Genomic DNA, 20,218 nt, shown 5'->3' with positions numbered 1-20,218 from the left:
GCACAAAGGACTTGAGCATCTCTCTCTGCACTGGGAATTATCATCTACCTTCAGAAGTCCCAGTTGGCCCTGTCACAAGGTTTCCTCTATGTGGGGGTGAGTCTCAACTCTTGGACTTTTTGGGCTTTTCCATATGCCAAGAGAATCACCAGCTGCCTTCAGACGGTCTACAAGTTTCTTGCCCTTTCGCCTTGCTTAGCTCATCAGTGGATGAGCTTGCTGGGGGACTCGTCTTGCTTGGCCCATCAGTGGATGAGCCTACTGGGGACTCTGTAGTCCATCAAGACGTTCGTCAAGTTAGGCAAACTTCATATGAGAGTTTGTTCTCCAGCCCCGGGCCCTCTAGCATGGGCAACAGACACAATCCTGCTAGGTTGGTCTTACTTGGTCTTCTATGCCTTTTTGCCCTTCAGCATGGTCAGGGAAGTGTGGAACAAGTCTGGGGCTCATCTCAATGTTACAATGACTAAGCCCCATTCTGGCCCATGAAAGAATGGTTCCAAGACCTGCTACAGTTGTGGGTGGACTTTCTGAGCTTCCTTCCCCAAAAACCATGTCTACTCGGATAACCTCACTTTGAGAGATACCAAAGGGTTGTCCGCTCTGGCCCTGACAGGCTTCAGACAGTCCGGAAGCTTGTCAGAGCATAAAGGTTTTCAAGACGCGCTGCAGAGCCTATTACAAGATGCAGGTGTCGATTGCCCAGCCACGGCTTCCAGGCTAAGGGGCGATTTCTGAAGCTGGTGTCTCAGACTCAATGTCTCTTCTTATGAGATGCCTGTGACCCAAATTGCAGATTTTCTTCTTTACCCGAGAAGATCTAGGAATCTCTCATCCTCCACCATTAAAGAGTATCAAGCTGTGTTTAGCTCAGTGTTTAAACACAGGGGTCCTGAATTTTCTGTCAATCCCAGATCTTTACAGATGTAGTGTTGAAGTGGCTGACAGGTCCCTCTTTTGAACCCCGTAGTTTCTCTTCTCGGAGAAACCGTACTCGAAAGACTCTCTTCCTCGTGGCCTTGGATACTGCTAACATATTAGCGAGTTCCGAGCCATTGATAAAGGATAGATTTTTTCACAAGGAGATACAGTTTGCTACTTTACCCTTGGATTTTTGCCAAGAACAAGGACCCTTCCAAGCCCTGGCCACCCATTCTTTCTCCATTAAGTCCTTAACAGACACCTTGGCTCTGAAGAAGAAGGGAGAACTATTTGTTCTGGTAGGGCTTTCAGTTATTATCTGAGCAGGACCGAGGAGATCAGAGGACCATCCAATAACCTCTGGTGCTCTGTCAAGAACCTGTCTCTCCCTCTGACTAAGAATGCATTGTTCTTTGTGAGACTCTTCAAAGATTTAATTTTTGAGCCGCACTCAGATTCAAGAGGACAATTTTGCCTACTCTTAAAAGTGAAAGCTCATGACATTAGGGCAGTCTCAGCCTTATTGGCTTGAGACATATACAGTATGTCTGTCACTTCCATTCTGCAGGCGACCCACTGGAAGTGCAAACCGATCTTCTCATCTCACTATTTGAAAGAAGTTGAAACAGTGTTTGAATTTTGCAGTACCTTTGTGCCATTTTCAGTGGCTGGCATGGTATAAGGAAGAAAGCATCGGAATCTCTTTTTCTCCTACTATCTCTTCGCCTTGACGTAAGATGTCGAATTTTTGGGAGCCAGGGGGTACAGTGTACCTGGAGTACCCACCAGTCTCAGTGGATGGGTTGTGGTGTTTTCTGTTTAGGTGAAAGCATTGTCTGGTTGTTTTTTATATTGGTACTGTGCCCAGGGCAAGGGAACTTGTGTATGCTTTGCCAGCGATCAGGCCTATCCTCCAATGCAAAGCTCCTACTTAAGTAGAGGTGACCCATGGCTTAACTGCCACGCCACTACAGGTTAAGATGAGCACCAACCAGAGGCAGTTTTCACCTGCAGTAGCTCCCTTACCAGGTAAGGAAATAACAAGCATTGTTTCACAGCTAGCAAAAGTTTGGTAGCATTGAAACAATTCATTACTATTACGTAATGGTTTAGAGTAGAATGTGTCCATGTACCTCCTGTCAGTGTGGTATTCAGCTATGTAATTACTTGGTAAGTTACTTATAAGAAAATGTTATTTTCATGATAAAATTAAGTTCCATATACAGTATACTTAACACAAGTAATTAGAGAATCGAAGCCCACCCTCCTCCCCTCTCTTGGACATGAGGCACAAACAGAATGAGGTTTTCTGCTAAGTCATTTCCTCCCATTAGTACTCCAAACAGAATGAGGTTTTCTGCTAAGTCATTTCCAGTACTCCCATTAGTGGGCAAGGCTTTTCATATATACTTTGCAAGTATATAATTATGAAACTTAATTTTATCATGAAAATAACATATTTGTTTTCCCCGTTTTGGTTGTTGACTGTGTGTTTGTATTGTATTTTCAAACCCTTGTTCAAATAAGCCTTCTTGCAATGAATAAGTTTGTGTTTTCCTTGCTGCTATGAATCTTCTCTGGGAGTTTCTGCCTCCTCCCAGGGGGACTTCTCCAGTCTGATCAATTCCTCTCTTAGATCTGCCTTTGCTTCAGCAAAGATGTTCAGTTCAACGGAACTCACATGTCAAAAACTTGTTCAAGGTGTTCGAAGCTTTGAGTTTTCTTGACTGGGCAGTGGGCTCTGTAGCCCGTAAGCTTAAGGACTGCTCTACTGTTCCTGAAGATAGTGCCTCTGATTGGCCGGGGGTCCTCTCATGTATCGATAAAGGGATCGGGGATGGTTCCCAGGAGGTAGCTTCCCTGTACACAATGGGAGTCTTCAAAAAGAGAGAACTGTGGTGTTCCTACACCTCTAAGGGAGTGACTCCCTCACAAAAGTTGGCCCTTCTGTTTTCCCCGCTGGATCATCATCACCTGTTCCCACAGGCTACAGTTCTGGAGATTTCTTCGGATCTTCAGAAGAAGAGTACACAAGGTCTTCTTGCCCAATCCTCTAGGGGGCCTAAAGAGATCTCCGCTTATGCCTCCCGGACAGTCTCCCCACTGCAGACTCAGCCCTTTCGTGGCAGCAGACAAAGATCTTTTTCTAGATCCCATTCTTCCGGCAGGTTCGTCTCCAAAGCCATTAAAAGATCCTCAGCCCTTTTGGTCTTTCGCAAGTGAGAATTTCGTCCTCCAAACTTCTGTAGGAGCCAGGCTCCTCCTCTTCTGGGAGAAGTGGAGAGAGAGGGGGGGGTGAGGCAGAGCCCTGGATTGTCAACGTACTGAGGGAAGGCTATACTATCCCCTTCAAAGAAAAGCCACCTTTAAGCAGTTCTCCAATAACATTGTCAGCTTACTCCAAAGGCTCGAAGAAGTCTTTGGCCCTTTCAGAGGAAGTGTCGTACCTTCTCAAGAAGGGGTGATAGAATTAGTAGAGAATGTGGACTCCCCAGGGTTCCACAATTGTCTTTTTTGTGGTGTCTAAAGCTTCAGGGGCCTGGAGGCCTGTCCTGAATGTCAACACATTGAATGTCTTCATACAAAAGACAAAATTCAAGATGGAGACAAATCGAACCGTCATGTCATCCATTCGCCAGGGAGACTGGATGATATCAATAGACATGCAGGACGTATACTTCCACATCCCAATACATTGGGAATCGAGAAAGTTTCTGAGGTTCGTGTTTGGGAACAACGTGTTCCAGTTTTGTGCTCTATGCTTAGGGTTATTGACAGCGCCAGAAGTGTCTCGAGAGTTCTTGCTCCCCTAGCGAAATGGCTCCATCTGATGGGAATCAAGATCTCCCTACATTTAGAAGATTGGTTTCTTCGGGCCCAATCAAAAGAAAAATGTTCGGAGGACCTTCAAAAGACTCTTCTCGTAGCCTAGCCCAGGAGCTGGGATTGATGATCAACTTTCAGAAGTCTCACTTGATCCTGTCACAACGGATTCTTTATTTAGGGATGATAATAGATTCTTGGAGTTTTCAGGTTTTTCCCTCCCCAAAGAGAACAGTCTTGCCTCAGGATAGTATGCAGTTTTCTTCTTCTGGATCAATGCTCCGCCAATGAATAGAAGAGTCTTCTGGGGACATTATCGTCCATAAAACAATTTGTCCTTCTGGGCAGGCATCATATGAGACTGGTCCAGTTCTTCTTAAGACTCAGCTGGAACAGGAAAAAGTGCTGAGACTCTTTCGTGTTCCGAGTGACTCCCGAGGTAAAAGAGAACCTGCATTGGTAGAGCTTAGAAGGAAGGTTGTTGCAAGGGAAATCCCTCCTTCAGTTGAACCCCAACCTAGGATTCTCAGATGTGTCAAACCTAGGTTGGGGAGCAAGGAGATTTCAGGGACCTGGTCCCCAGAACAAAGAGATTGGGATATAAATGTCAAGAAACTGAAGGCAGTTCATCTGGGGTTACAATTTTTCAAGGAAGAAGTATGCAACAAGACTATCACAGTGCACTCCGACTGTACGACTGCCCTGTCATATATAAAAAGCCAAGGGGGGACACACTCTTTCTCCCTTTACAAGACGGCAAGGGGTCTTCTGCTTTGGGGAGAGCAATTTCAAGTCAAGCTTCTTGCGTTTTCATTCAAGGGAAGCTCAACATTCTGGCAGACGAATTAAGTCGCCAGAAACAAGTGTTACTCACAGAGTGGGCTCTGGATCCTCAGGTTTGCTCGGATCTTTGAAAGTTATGGGAGACTCTGGTCATAGACCTGTTCGTGACTTCCAGAAACCATCGTCTCCCCCTGTTTTGCTTGCCAGTTCTGGATCCATTAGCTTGGGCAACCAATGCCATGCTTTAGGACTGGTCAAACAGTCACCTTTATGCTTTTCCCCCTTTCAGTATGATAAGACAGATGATCAAATTCCAGACTCACCAAAATCTGTCAGTGATCTTAGTGGCTCTTTTTTGGCCAACGAAGAAATGGTTCCTGGACCTTCTCGACTTCCTCGTAGACTTTCTGAGGTTGCTATCTCAAAAACCTCATCTGCTAAAACAACCCCACTTCTGGCATTTTTATTAGGGGTTGTCTACTCTGGCCCTGACAGGCTACAAACTATCAGAAAACTTCTTAGAAAGAAGGGGTTTTCAAGATCGGCTTTGCAAGATATTGCCAAATGCAGGTGGCAGTCCTCTGATAAAGTATATCAGGCTAAGTGGACACTTTTTAGAGAATGGTGCAGAAAGCACAGTGTTGTCTTCTCAGACATCTATAGCTGAAATAGCAGACTTTCTGCCATATCTTAAGACTGATAGAAACCTGTCATCCTTGACGATCAAGGTTATAGGGCCATGTTAAGCTCTGTCTTCAGACACAGAGGAGTGGATCTTTCCTCTATTTAGCATTTATCTTGTCCTCTAATCAGCATTTATCTGGTCTAATTAGATTGTTTGACACCAAGAGACAGAAAGAGGTGGCAGTAGTGGCATGGAACCTTGACATGGTTCTTAAATGGTTGTCTGGGCCCTGATTTGAGCCTATGCATTTGATTTTCCTAAGAGATCTAACTAGAAAGACCCTTTTTCTACTCGCTTTAGCGACCGCAAAATGAATCAGTGAGGTCCATGCAATAGACAAAAGAGTGAGCTTCACCCAAGGGAATGCTGTCTGTTCCTTCTCTTTGGGATTTCTAGCCAAGAATGAGTCCATTTCCAATCCGTGGCCTTGCTCCTTTGCAATTAAAAGTTTGTCTGACATTGTAGGCAGGCCCAAATGAGGAAGAGAGTACTGTATTGTGTCCTGTGAGAGCTCTAAGGTTTTATCTTCACAGAATAAAGAAGATTCGTTATCCTTCAAACACTTTATGGTGTTCTGTTAAGAATCCTTCTCGGTCGCTTTCAAAGAATGCTCTGGCATTCTTCCTTAAAGACCTCATCTCGGAAGCCCATTCTTTGGTTGAAGATGAGGTTTTTCCATTGTGTAAAGTGAAGACTCATGAAATTAGAGCTGTAGCCACTTTGTTGGCGTTCAAGCATAATTTGTCCCTCCTCTACATTGCAAGCGACTTTTCGGAAATGTAAGTCGGTCTTTGCAGCACATTATTTGAAGGAAATTGAAAGAGTTTACAATAATTGCAGTACTTTGGGTCCATTTTCTGTGGCTGGCGTGGTGTTGGGGGAAGAAGTGTAGAAGCATTCCTTCCTTCCATCCCCCTTGATTTGAGGTTGTTGAGTTTTTAAGGGAGCCTGGGATTACAGTACCAGAGTGCCCTCCAGTCCTTTGTGGTTGGGTAGTGGATTTTAACTTTTTATGGTATTAGGTGACGTTTATTTCATTGTCGTATTTTCTGTACTGAGCCCTGGGCAGGGCAACATTATTACCTTTGTCAGCAATTGGAATCATCCTTGCTACAAGGTACCCACTAATATAATAGGCGGGCCTCGGCTATACCACCGCACCACTGTACGAAAGGAGAGCGCCAATAGAAGCAGTACCTTGCTGCAGCAGCTCCCTTATCAGGTAAGGAAACAACAGGCATTTTTAATGCTAGCAATCTTTTCTGTTCTCAAATTCATTACCATTACTAATGTTTTGGGGTAGATTTGTTCATGCATCCCACCTCTTGTCAATGTGGGAATCAGCAATGTAATTACTTGGCAAGCTACTTATGAAAAAATGACATATTTATTATAAAATAAAGTTTTATATGTATTTACCAAGTAATTACATGATTGGAGCACTCCATCCTCCCCTCACATGAACATTATGGCATCAATAAATTGAATCCTTTTGCTGGTTGTTCCTCTCTTACCCCAAAAGTGGGCAGGGTTAGTCACCTAGCCAAATATAACAGCGCTACCTGTGAATTTCAAAATTTTAGCTGCCGAGCCGGTGAAACTAGTAGCAATGTAATTACTTGGTAAGTATATATAAAACTTTATTTTATCATAAAAATGTCATATTTTACCGTACTTCTCCATACTATGATATATTTTCTCTTTTATGTATGGGCATTCTAATCCATTGAAGTCTGCTCACCAGTTAATGTCCATTTGGTTTATGCCGTATGAATATTTAGATTTGTCTTATAATGATAATTCACTGCAGTCAGGTATGTGTTACTGAATGTCTTAGGGAAAACAGCTCTTAATGTAAGGATCTGTTTTGCTGTCCTAAGTTAAAGCACAGCAATGTACATTATTTCCATTAACCCCTTACCTTTAAAAATTTTTTGAAATTTTTAGGTGTAGGATAATGTACAGTGCAAATTTTTTAAGAGAGTTGTAGTACTTGGGAAAATATACATGACAGTTTTTTTTAATTATAAGTACTTTGGAAAATATACACTGCAGTTTTTTGAAAATTATAAATACATTTGTTATATATATGTAAAAGTGTAAAAAAATACTACATTTATATATATGTGTGTTTTATCTGAAAAATACACTTATGTTCACAGACAACATGCTGCTGATGTTCGAAGAACAGTTAGTGCTGTGACAACTGGTAAGGATCCACCACGATCAGCAAGTGTTTCTACAATTTCATCGGTAAGAGATGAACACTGAAGTTCTTCCCCTCTTTATATTATGTTTCTACTTTCTTTTCACATATTGACCGTCTTTTCTGTGGAAACTGGATTTTTTTTTATTTTCTCATTACAGTATTAAAAATATTTTTTAAGTGATATATAGTTTTGGAAAAGGTGGAAAAGCAATATATGTTACTGGATGACTAATGCTACTGGTCTATACTGTACTCTAAATATGGTTTGCTTATGAAAAAGCATTGATTAAGGTTATCAAATATGTTGTGTAGAATGTATACTACTAAAGCATAATTTTATATATGAAACTTACCAAGTAATTACGTAGCTGTAGTTTCTACTTTAAACGGCAGCTTAAGAACTGAAAATTCGCAGTAGTGCTATTTTGTTTTGGCACAGGTAAGTGCTCCGCCCACTTTTGGGGAAGAATAGGTATAACATAGCTGAAGAGCTCGGTTCGTTTGTGCTGCTTGATGACCAATCCTCGGCTGTTCAGCAGCTTTGTTTTGTTAATTCAGGAGTAGTTTCACCAGATGGTTTGGTTGTCTATCAAAGGATTTGGTGACATATTCTTTCATTTAGTAGCCTCTGAGCTATATCTTCATATCTTAATCAAGCTTAGCTTAGCTTTTTTCAATTTTTGGACTGATTTGGACTATTATGTCAGACACATGTGACCAGTAACCGGTATTGCAGCAAAGGCTATAATACTAGGTTGACTTCATTTAAATATGACGAACATTCTGTTTGTTTTCACTGCCGTAGACAAGTATGTTCCCCCGACTTGCGAGGAATGTAAGGATTGAGACGTAAGTAAATGGAAAGTGTTGACCAATCATTTGGATAAATTACAGAAAGCTAGGCTTAGGAAAGCGGCTGCTAGAGCCGAAGCTAGAGCTTCTGTATCCTCTACCCCTAAACCGGCTTTTTCGACACCTTTGACATCTTGTTCCCCTATTCATACTTCTCTCGCTCTCCCTACAACTCCATTACCTGGCTCCCTTCCCTCTGAACTAGTGCCATCGCCAGTCTCGAAGCTCGGATGGATAAGAAATTCAACGCTTTAGTAAGTATTGTCACTCAAATAGGAGCTTCTGTAAGAGTTCTTTTGGACAAAGCAAATGAGGATTATAGTGCAAGTACTAGTGTTAGTGTTGTGGAGGGGGTGGTTACTCGTCCCACCGATGCTCCTAGACGGAGGTCCCTGCCAAACTCCCCTGCACCTGGGAGGAGGCAAACCATAAGTCCAAGGGAGGTTGGTGGAGTTTGCCTCTGAGCAGTTGCTTCTCGGCAAAACCTGTTGCTATTTCCCAGGTTTTGGCAACAAATGCTGGAAACGTGGCCAATTGGATCACACCCTATCTTCCAGTGGTTCGTATTCTGAACCCAAAGGACAAGGGTGACGTCTTCTAGGCCTTTGAAGAGGCATGTTGCGGATGTACATCCACCAGTACCTCGCAAGCGCCATAAGGATCAAGAGCCCCTTGCAGCTATTGGGACGACAGAGAGCTCCCTTTGGACACCGAGCTCCCATTTGCTCGTAAGCTCCCATTGGCTCGTAAGCGCCCATTGGCTCCCAAGTGCCAATTGGCTCACATGTGCGCTTTGGGATCTCCCGCTCCCATTGGATCCAAGCTCCCAGTGGCTCATAAGCCTGCTGCAGGTTCAGTTGGTGCTGTAGCTCCAGACATCCTGTTGGCTCCCAGCCCTCCAGCATTGGAATACAAGTCTGAGGCTTCAGATTCAGATGTCCCTATTGCTGCAGGTCAACCTGTTTTGGCACCTTTTGTGTCACAGATCCCCAAGGCCATATCCTTTTCACCTGTCGCTGATCACGCGAAGTCTGCAAGTACATCAGCACCCCAAAACCCTTCTTTGCTTCCCATTCACCAATGTTTAGACAACATCCTGCAGCCGTTGAAAAAACCCTCGTCTTTGAAACCAGAAGAACCGCAGCAAGATTTGACGCTTTCCGCTTTATCTTCAGCAGAGGAGGAACCTGAACCAGAACAGCCTTCATCAGCCTATGCCTCATTACAGGCAGTCCCTGGTTAATGGCGGGCTCAGTTAATGACGATCTGGTTTTATGGCGCTTGTTTAGTGACGAAAATCGGCAATTTTCAGCGCCAAAAATCGCTGATTTCCGCTTATCAGCGCCAATAATTTGGTATTGGCGGCAATACATACCTAACAGAGGCGCCGATAACCAAAAATTGGCACTCTTCGGCACCGATAAGCCCGAAAATCACAGAAAAAGCGCCAGAAATCTCAGATTTTTGGTTAGTGGCGATTTTCGGTTATCATCACACCCCCAGAACAGAACCCCGCCGATAACCGAGGACTGCCTGTATTGAACTATTATCTGTTCTGCTTCCTGACATATTTCTCCACTGTGGCCCCTTCTTCCCTGGGATCAGTGTTCTTGTTACGTCAATCCTCGAGTACGACTAGACTCCCAAAGATGGCCCTCTCTATCTCTTCCGAGAAAGCGCTGTTGGGGATCGACTCTTGGCTATCTGAGAAGAGGGAGTTGGGCAAAGCTGTATTTTGTTCTCCTCCTTCTCGGCTTTCCAAAAGGAGGAATGTATTCTGTGCAACCAGGGAAGCTCCTTCCTTGGGAGTTTCTGCCTTCTCTCAAGGGGACTCCTCTGGTCTGATTGACCCTGCTCGTTGTCCGGCCTTCAGTGCAGCGAAAATTATGTTTTCGTATCTTCTGAGCTTGACTGCCTAGTTAAGGATAATTTTAAAGCATTCAAGATCTTCAGTTTCCTTGACTGGACAATGGGCGTATTAATCAAGAAAATTGAGGATTGTTCTTCCCTCCAAGAGAACTTTGCAGCAGACTGGCTCGGAGTCCTGTCGTTTGCGGACAAGGTGATTTGAGATGGGGCACAGGAGTTAGCTGCTCTTTTTTCGTCATGTATGCTGAAGAAAAGAGACATGGTGTTCTTTCACCACTAAAGGAGTGACACTGTCCCAGAGATCTGCTCTTCTTTTCTCTCCTCTGGACATATACCAGCCTTTTCCTCAAACAACATTAAGAGCAGGTAGCTGTGGAATTGCAAAAAAAGGCAACTCACGATTTGCTTGAGCAGTCATAGAAGCAAATGAAGGCGTCTAACCAAACACCTGTGTTTTCATTTAATCCTCGGCCTTTCTCTCCTCTCCAGCCACGGCCCTTTCGAGGTAACAGAGGAAGAGCTTCCTCAACCCACGCACGAATCCCAGATCAGTTTGCCCTATCAGCAAGAAGTCCTCATCCAGATCAGTCTCTAGCAAGTGAGACTTCGGTCCGCCATCTACCTGTGGGCGCCAGACTCCACTTTTGGAGACAGCGGGAGGCCAGATTGGTAGAACCATGGGTACTACAGGTTCTCAAGGAAGGATATGTGATCCCCTTCAAGGAGAGTCTATCTATGTCACCTGTGCCCATTGCCTTAAAGGTGTACTTGGTAGGCTCCGAGAGGTTTTCGGCCATCTCAAAAGAAGTCACAGCTCTTCTCCACAAGAGAGCTATAGAGGAGGCAGAAGACTTGTCATCAGAGGGCTTTACAACTGCCTCTTTGTAGTCCCCAAAACCTCCGGGGGTTGGAGGCCGGTCCTGGATGTAAGCGCTCTGAACTTCTTTGTCCAAACCATGAAGTTCAGGATGCAGACGAACAGCTCAGTTCTCGATGCAATTTCCCAAGAAGATTGGATGGTTTCGATAGACATGAGAGATGCTTACTTTCATATCCCAGTACACCAGGATTCCAGGAAATTCCTGAGATTTGTCTTTCAGGACAAAGTTTTCCAATTTCGGGCTCTGTGCTTCGGGTTGTCAACAGCCCCTCAAGTCTTCACCAGGATTCTCGCTCCTCTATCTCAATGGCTTCATCTAATGGGCATGAAAGTTTGTCCGTATCTGGACAACTGGCTCATATGATCATCATCCCAGAAGAAGTACACGGAGGACCTTCTCAAAACCCTACAGTTAGCCCAGGAGTTGGGTATTGTAATCAATCAGGAAAAGTCCCAACTAGTCCCTTCTCAGATGATAGTGTATTTGAGGATGAAGATAGATTCTCAGGCTTTTCGGCCTTTTCCATCAGAGAAGAGAATGCTATCATGCACCCAAAAAGTCCGTCATTTTCTGAGTCTTCAGACCTGCTCGGCTGATGACTGGATGAGCCTGCTAGGGACTCTCTCCTCCATAGAGATGTTCATTCCTTTGGGGAGACTGCATGCGAGGCCTTTGCAGTTCTTTCTGAAGGCCAGTTGGGACAGGAAGATTCTTCCAGATTCCTTCATATTCCCCATCACGCAGGAAATAAAAGATCTTCAGTGGTGGCTCGTAGAAGGAAGGTTTCGCTCGGAAGTCCCTATCTCATCCGAACCCAAACCTCTCATTTTTCTCCGACGCATCGGACCTAGGTTGGGGAGCGACGCTAGGATGACTGGAAGTGCCAGGGAAGTGGTCCCTTCAAGAGAGGAAACTGCAATAAATTTGAAGGAGTTGAAGGCAATTCACCTGGCTCTTCAACATTTTGCTGCAGTAACTCGAGACTCGGTGATTGCGGTTCATTCTGACAACACGACGGCTCTGGCTTATATTCGAAACCAAGGAGGCACTCACTCTCTGCTCTCTGTCACTGTGTGAGTTAGCCAGGGTTTCCCCGCTTTGGGCACACAACAACAATACACAGATTCTCACCCGCTATGTTCAGGGCAAGTTAAACTTATTAGTGGATGAATTGACCCGTTGCAAACAGGTTCTACCCACGGAATGGTCACTGAATCCACAGGTGTACACTGACCTGTGGAAACGATGGGGAACACTGGATAGACTTGTTTGCAATGTCCAGGAACCTTCGCCTCCTTGTATTGCTCTCTGGTGCCGGACCCTCAGGCATGGGCAACGGATGCAATGCTTCAGGATTGGTCACACCTGGAAATGTATGCCGCTCAGTCTAGTAAGAGACGTGATCAACAAATTCAAGACTTCTCATCATGCGTCAGTGATCCTAGTAGCTCCTTTTTGACTGCAGGAGTGGCTTCCAGACCGTCTGGAACTTCTGTCGGACTTTCCGCAGCTCCTCCCACAGAGGAAAGATCTTCTCAGACAACCTCGCTTCAACAAATATCACCAAGGTTTGTCCACTCTTGCTCTGACAGGCTTCAAACTGTCAGGAAGCTTGTCAAAGCAAGAGGATTTTCAAGAGACGTTGTGAATGCTGTCACAAAATGTAGATAGACGGAAACTTCTTCTTCAAGGCTCTACCAGGCTAAGTGGGCAGTTTTTATAAGATGGTGTAAAGAACGTAACATCTCTTCTTCTACCTCTGTAGTCCAACTAGCTGAATTTTTACTTTACCTAAGATCTTTGAGAGGCCTTTCGACGTCTACGATAAAGGGTTACAGATCCATGCTGAACTCAGTGTTCAAGCATAGGGGTGTGAACATTTCCTTAGACCCAGACATTTCAGACTTAGTCAAGTCTTTTGACACCAGGAAATGGAAGTCTCAGCAGCCAGTGTCTTGGAACCTAGACATAATCAATCCTGCATTGGTTGTCAGGCCCTCCTTTTGAACCTGTGCAGGTATCCTCCTTTAGGGATCTGTCTAGAAAGACACTTTTCTTAATCACTAAAGCCACAGTGAAAAGAGTCAGCAAGTTGCAAGCCCTGGACAAACAAGTTGGTTTTTCGCAAGAGACAGCTATTTTGCTCATATATATGAGAACCCGTCTAACCCTTGACCTCGTTCTTTTTCCGTCCAGAGTCTTGCAGAACTGGTAGGACCTTCGGAACAAGAGAGAGTATTGTGCCCAGTGAGAGCAATGAGATTCTACATCAAGAGAACCAAGAATATCAGGGGACTCTCGTAATCTCTGGTGTTCTGTCAAGAACCCTTTACATCCTCTCTCCAAGAATGCTCTCTCTTTCTTTTTGAGAGACATTATTGTAAAGTCTCACTTGGGAATTCAGGAGAATAATTTACCGCTGTTAAAGGTAAAAGCACATGAGGTATGGGCAGTAGCCACTTTGTTTGATTTATAAACGCAACCTCTCTACCTACCATAATCCAATCGACTTATTGGAAGTGTCACTCAGCCCTTGCCATCTGTGATCTACGGGATGTCAGAACTGTGTTCGAGGACTACAGCATGCTGGGTCCATTCTCCGTGGCTGGCATGTTACCAGGGAATGAGGGGTATGAGTGATCCTTCTATTTCTCTATGTCCTTGCCTTGATTAAGGTTGAGTTTTTGGGAAGGCGGGGGCACTTAGTACCTGGAGTACCCTCCGATCTTCGTTTTTAATGGATAGGTAATACTGTATATGTTTTTTTAAATGGTTGTACAGGTACAGGCAGTCCCTGGTTATTGGTGGGGGTTCTGTTCTGATGGTGTGATGATAACCAAAAATTGCCGATAACCGAAAATCGGGAATTTTCGGTGCTTTTTCGGCCATTTTTGGGGCTTATCAGTGCCGAAAAGTGCCGAACATCGCCAGTTTTCGGTTATCGGCATCTCTGTTAGGTATGTATCGGCACCAATACCCAATTATTGGCACCGATAAGTGGAAATCAGCAATTTTCTGCACTGAAAATTGCCAATTTTTGTTGCTAGACAAGCCCCGTAAAACTGGATCACCGATAACAAGGGACTGCCTGTACAGGCAGTCCCTGGTTAACAGCGGGCTCGGTTAATGGCGATCCGGTTTTACGCCGCTTGTCTAGCGACGAAAATCGGCAATTTTCGGCACCGAAAATCGATGATTTCCGCTTATCGGCACCGATACATACCTAACAGAGGCGCCGATAAGCCCCGAAAATCGTTGAAAAAGCGCGGAAATCGCTGTTTTTTCAGTTAGTGGCGATTTTTTTATCATCACATCCCCAGAACGGAACCCCTGCCGATAACTGAGGATTGCCTGTAATATACTGTAGTTTTATGGTCGGTGTTAGTCGATGTCTATTTTTCTCCCAGGGCAAGGGCACTTGTTTTGTTTATGCTTTGTTGATTCATAGAACTACTCCCTGACCTCAAAGCTCCCAGTGAAGTAGGGGCAATCCTGACACTATCGGTCATGTCCCTACGGGTCAAGATGGGCAACGACCAAGAGGCAGTATCTTCCTGCTCTTGCTCTCTCACCAGGTAAGGTAACAACAAGCATTACCACAATGCTAGCCTTTTTTTTTTCTATTTCAAATGCATTCCTTTATAATGTTTTTTGAGTAGTACTTGTCCATTCTTCCCACCTCCTATCAATGTGGGGTTCAGCCATGTAATTACTTGGTAAGTTTCATATATAAAAATGACATTTTTATAGTAGAATAAGGTTTTATATATCCTGCCAAGTAATTACGTGAACAGAGCCTGTCCTTCCACCCTGCACATGGACATAGAGCATAAAACGAACTGAGCTCTTCAGCTACGTTGCCTATTCTTCAAAAGAAAAGTGTGTGGGGCACTTACCTGCACCAAAACAAAAGACCACTACTGCAAATTTTCAGTTCTTAAGCTCCTGTTTAAAGTAGAAACTGTAGCTATGCAATTACTTGGTAAATAGTATATACAAAACCTTTGTTATAAAAATGTCATACTCTTAGTTAACACTTGATAATTTTTTCATATATGTAGTTATGATTCTAATAAAGTTTTTTAATGATTAAACAATATGACTTCACAATCTTGTATACTGTGAGATATTCTTTCCCTTACTAGGTACCTGTCCAGGAAGTTGTAGAACCTGTGGACTACGAAGATTTCCTTGATCAACACCAACTAGAAGCTGACCGGGATCCAGTTCGGGCCATTTTACATTTCCCCGCTGATGACATTGTTGTAAACTGTATTCCACGACATATACGCACTCTTCGTCCAGTAGTACCAGATGAAGTGTAATTATTATTCTGTTATTTTACTCATCTTGTCTTTTTAAGAATGCATAGTTTGTAGCATGCATTATGACACTTTTAGAAGTAAAATTGATGTACAGTACCAGAGTTGTAATTAGAGACAAAATCAATTTCAATTGACAACTGGCCTCATACCTCAACATCTTGAAGGGCAAGGAGTTCTTTCTTTCATAAAGATTTAGTTCTTTCTGCATGATGACAAATATGCCTTAACTGGAGACTGGGAGGAACGTGAATGCACCAGTTTTTTTTTTTTAAGTGTATTTCTTTGCTTCCCCTTGTTTACTTCCACTACATAACTAGTCTTTTTACGTAGCTAAGAGATGCAAAAGGCAGAAAAACACAATGCTATTTCCTTATGAGGAAATCATTTACGTTTACTGTACAGGCATTATAATGCTACTCTAGAAATATTAAATTGTGTTGAAATTAAATGAAACAGATTGTGTGATTTTTTTTATTATGTCAGCCCCCTGAGCCCAACCCCTTGATGAGGTGGGGCTTGGGCATCCACTACAGGGAGGGTATGTCTTTGTACGCCTACTCTCTCTGCTGTGGATTTAACCGAACATTGGGACTGCTCCTTAGTTTTCAGACACTACATGCTTTTTACATCCATTCTGCTGGAAGTGTAAGCGATGTTTGCTTCTCACTATTTTTATGAAGGCTTAAACAGTGTTGAAATTTTCCAATACTTCGAGACCATTTTTAGTGACTGGCATGGCTTTGTGGAAGGAAGCACAGGATGTTCTCCTATTATCTCTTCACCTTTTCAGTAAGGTGCTGAGTTTGGAGAGCCAGGGGTTACAACATACCTGTTGTTTATAGAGGTGTGGGTGCTGGAAAACCCCTTACCTCACCACTAGGACCTATACACAGACCACTGGTGTTGGTAGATCCAATCTGTGGCATCCCTCCTGGCACTGATGATGGCCTTCCTACAACCTCTCAAGAAGCCCCGAGCTCGCAAAAGACAGGAGATGGTGGACAGTCTCAACGCAGTCAGGTGCAGCATGTGGGGGTTGCAGTGATACCTTTCCTCCCTTGGTTGCTTCAGGAGATTCTTCCTGACAGGGAGAAGTCTGGGTAGATCTATTAACCACTCAAGTAAGTCTGCAACCAGACCTTCCTTGGCCATGTGCCACATGGATTCCATGCCAAGGTTCCCACGCCGTTCTCCATGGCAACACATAAGCCGACAGGATGGCGCCAGTTCCCGTGACACACCTGATTTTCGTTTGTATATAAGGTATATAGTCTGATATAAAATGCATGTATATTATTGGTTTGTTGGTTGCTGTGTGAGTTTCCTGGCTGCTGACTGGCCAGCAAATCTTATAAATGCTGCTGTATTCTATTAATAAAGTATCACTTTAGGATTATACTTCTTGTCTTAATCACACCCTGCCAAAGTGGTGACTCTTCCACACCAACACCCAGCAAAGATGCATGAGATGTCCAACGAAGACACATCGCCCTCCCCTTCTGTCGTTCCTTCTGACACCATCGCCCAGGTCGAGCTTCCGACTTTCATGCCAACTAGTGCCTATATTTGGTTCTGTTGGGCCGAAGTCATGCTTCGAATCAAGGGCATACGGTCCTCATCATCCAAAGCAGATTATGTGTCCTTGCCGCCCCTGCCGTAACCACCTCTTTCCCCAGCTGATGGAGTGGCTGGTTGCTAAGGGCACCGACATCGTACAGTACGAAGACCTGAAGAGGTCATACTGGGCAGATTCACGCCATCCCCAGCCGTTCATGTACAACAGATCTTTGATGCAGCTCAGCAACCCTTGGGTGATCAACGCCCATCTGCCACCCTCCTTGAGGTGACAGCCCTCGCCTGTCTTCCTCCTGCAGCAGACGGTTCTCCCAGATCAAGTGACATCCTCAAGGCACTCTGGCTGCAGCGCCTGCCAACATCAGTAAGGGCAGCACTTACTAACATCAAAGACACAGCCAACGATACCCTCGCCACCCTAGCAGACAATCTGATTGATGCCCACGCTGCTGCAAACCGCTGCCTCGCCCACACCTTTACTGCCCATCAAGGAACATCCAATCTTTCATCAACAAACAAGCTTCCTGATGCCACAGAGGCCACCATGGCCGTCAAACCCTCGCAAACTACCAGGACAAACCCTTGCAGCCCATTCCAACTCTAGAAACCCAAGGGCGCCAACCACAAGCAGCAGCAATTGCCGCTGTTTCATCTTTGCCGATACCACAAAACATTCAGCCCTGCTGCCAAGAACTGCTTCCCAGAATGCCCATGGCCAAAAAACGTGTGAAACGGCTACTGCCACTAGCGATGGTCGCAGCAGGTATGTATCCTTTAGCCAAAGGCTGAATCTAACCTTAATCCTGACATATCAAATCCCATGGGCTCTACCAGCACCTCTGTCTTTTTTTATCCTTGATTCTGCCACAGGCACTTGCTCTTTGGTCAACAGTGGGGCTTGTAGTTCCCTCCTGCCTGTGTCCAGACAACCAACCAAATGGCCACAGACATCCAATGTCCGACTCACAGCTGTTAACGGCTCTCCCATCCTTACCTTCGGTCAGAAGCATCTCGCCCTTAACCTCGGCAACAGAAAGTACCACTGCTGGTTTATTGTCACAGACGTCTCAATACCTCTCCTTGGGGCCGATTTCCTGGCAAACCACCAACTGCTCATGATGTTGCCAACAGGTGCCTCGTCGATGCCACCGATCTGTCCACGACGTTTATCGCTGCAGCCCCGGAAAACTCGCCCTCCACGTCACCAATTCCAAAGACGAGTTTGCCTACCTGCTCGCCACATACCCAGATGTCTTCAAACCTGAACTACGACAATCTCCTCAAATCTTTGCTAAGCACGGCATTTTCCACCACATTAAGACCTCGGGCCCTCCTGTACACTCCCGTTTCCGACTCCTGCTACCCGAAAAACTTGCTGCTGCAAAGAAAACCTTCGCAGAGATGGAAAAGATGGGCTTGTGTCAAAAGGCATCCAGTCCATGGGCATCTCCCTTCCACGTAGTAACAAAAAAGGTCGGCACCCTACGCCCTTGCGGGGACTACAAAAGGCTGAACATGATCACCAAAGCTGACCACTACCCTCTCCCTAACATCACAGACATGACCACCTTCCAGCAAGGAGCAAGTCTTCTCAAAGATTACTTCCAAGTTCCCATGAATCCTGAGGACATCCTGAAGACTGCCATCACTATGCCCTTCGGTACCTTCACCTTCAATTACTCCTGCTCTGGACTCCGCAATTCAGGAGCTGCTTTCCAGTGATTGATGGACAGCAACCTGAGAGACCTTCCTTCTTCTTCTGTTACGATGACGATATGTTAATCTTCTCTGCCTTGAAGGGGCAGCACCTCTACATTGTCCTCCAACGTCTGCAAGAAAATGGTCTCATCATCCGATACAGCAAGTGCTCCTTCGCCACCAAGGGGGTAGAATTATTGGGGCACCTCATAATGCCTGAGGGTGTCCTGCCCTTGCCCAAGAAGGACCGCCATCAGGAAGTTTCCCGCCCCTACCATTGTCAAGGGTCTACAAGAATTCGTCAGATTGGTTAACTACTATCATCACTTTTTGCACGGCATCGCCTCTGAATCTTGGCCCCACTCTACAAAGTTCTCAAGGGCAAGCCCAAGGCCCTCACCTGGGGATCTTGGCAGGAAGCAGCCTTCACCTCTGCCAAAAACACCCTCACCAAGGCCACCGCCCTCTCTTTCCCTGCACCAGGTCATTCTCTACTGCTCTCTACTGCTTTCCACAGATGGCAGCAACATAGCCATAGGAGCTGTCTTGGAACAAGTCATCCATGGTCGTCCTTGGCCCCTCTCCTTTTTTAGCAGGAAACTCAGCAAGACAAAGACAAACTGCTCTATTTATGACCGCAAGCTCCTGGTGGTGTGCCTCGCCGTCAAACACTTCAGACATTTTTTGGAGGCCATGCCTTTCACCCTTCAGACTGACCACCTGCAGTTAGTGCATTCCATAAACCGACAATCTGATGCCTGGTCACCCTGTCAGCTGTCACTTGTCGGCCATCGCCGAGCTGAACTGCACCCTTCATCACATCCCTGGGAAACACAACCTCATCGCTGATGCCCTCTCCAGAATCTCCATTGATGCAGTACACCTTGGCCTCGATTACAAGCAGCTGGCAGCCAAGCAACAGCAAGACCCAGAGCTCAATGCCGGTAAGACCTCCTTAATGCCTCTGCAATGGCATGACGTTCCCCTCAACAACAAAAGCTCTATCTCCATCCTCTGTGACATCAGCACCGGCCACCCATGCCCATGGATCCCACAGCCACTTAGACGTCACGTCTTCAAAATTGTCCATGACCTGGCACACCCTTCAGGACGATCCACAGCCACCCTCCTGAAGAAGCACTTCATCTGGCATGGCATATCGAAAGATGCAGAGTCATGGGCCCGTGAATGTTCCTCCTGCCAGCTCTCCAAAATCCAGCATCACACAATTCAGGTGTGGGTTCTTTTCATCGACATCAATGCCATTTTGCCCATGTCCACATCAATGTTGTAAAACCCTCCTGTGCTCCGAAGGGCATCATTACCTACTCACAATGATGGACTGCTTGACAAGATGGCCGGAAGCTGCCCCTATGATGGATGCACCAGAAGCAGCATGTGCCAGTGCTTTGCTCTCATGGGTTTCCAGATTTGGCGTACCCGATTGCATCACCTCCAACAGAGGCACTACCTTTACGTCGCAGCTCTGGACGTCCCTAAGCCACCTCGTCAACACCCAGTTGCATCACACAATGGCATGGTCAAGAGGTTCATCCCCAACTTACAAGCAGCAATGATGTCTCACTGCAACTCCCAA

At 45.2% G+C, this 20,218-nt stretch overlaps 1 protein-coding gene across 36 annotated transcripts in view; it reads left to right on the top strand.

Moving 5' to 3' along the window:
* Window positions 1–20,218, top strand: part of Zir (Zizimin-related) — a 582,703-nt gene that overhangs the window by 18,368 nt on the left and 544,117 nt on the right. For all 36 annotated transcript variants that reach the window (XR_010852045.1, XR_010852043.1, XR_010852042.1 and 33 more), the window contains exons 2-3: window positions 7,375–7,465; window positions 15,169–15,344. Coding sequence is in view for 14 of the 36 variants with exons in the window: in XM_067098450.1 (XP_066954551.1) it covers window positions 7,375–7,465; window positions 15,169–15,344 (267 nt within the window). In the remaining 22 variants the exon portion in view is untranslated. The remainder of the gene's footprint in view (window positions 1–7,374; window positions 7,466–15,168; window positions 15,345–20,218) is intronic.

This window comes from Macrobrachium rosenbergii, chromosome 55 (assembly GCF_040412425.1).
Source record: "Macrobrachium rosenbergii isolate ZJJX-2024 chromosome 55, ASM4041242v1, whole genome shotgun sequence".
Taxonomy (NCBI): domain Eukaryota; kingdom Metazoa; phylum Arthropoda; class Malacostraca; order Decapoda; family Palaemonidae; genus Macrobrachium; species Macrobrachium rosenbergii.
This window is presented reverse-complemented; position numbering and strand designations above follow the sequence as displayed.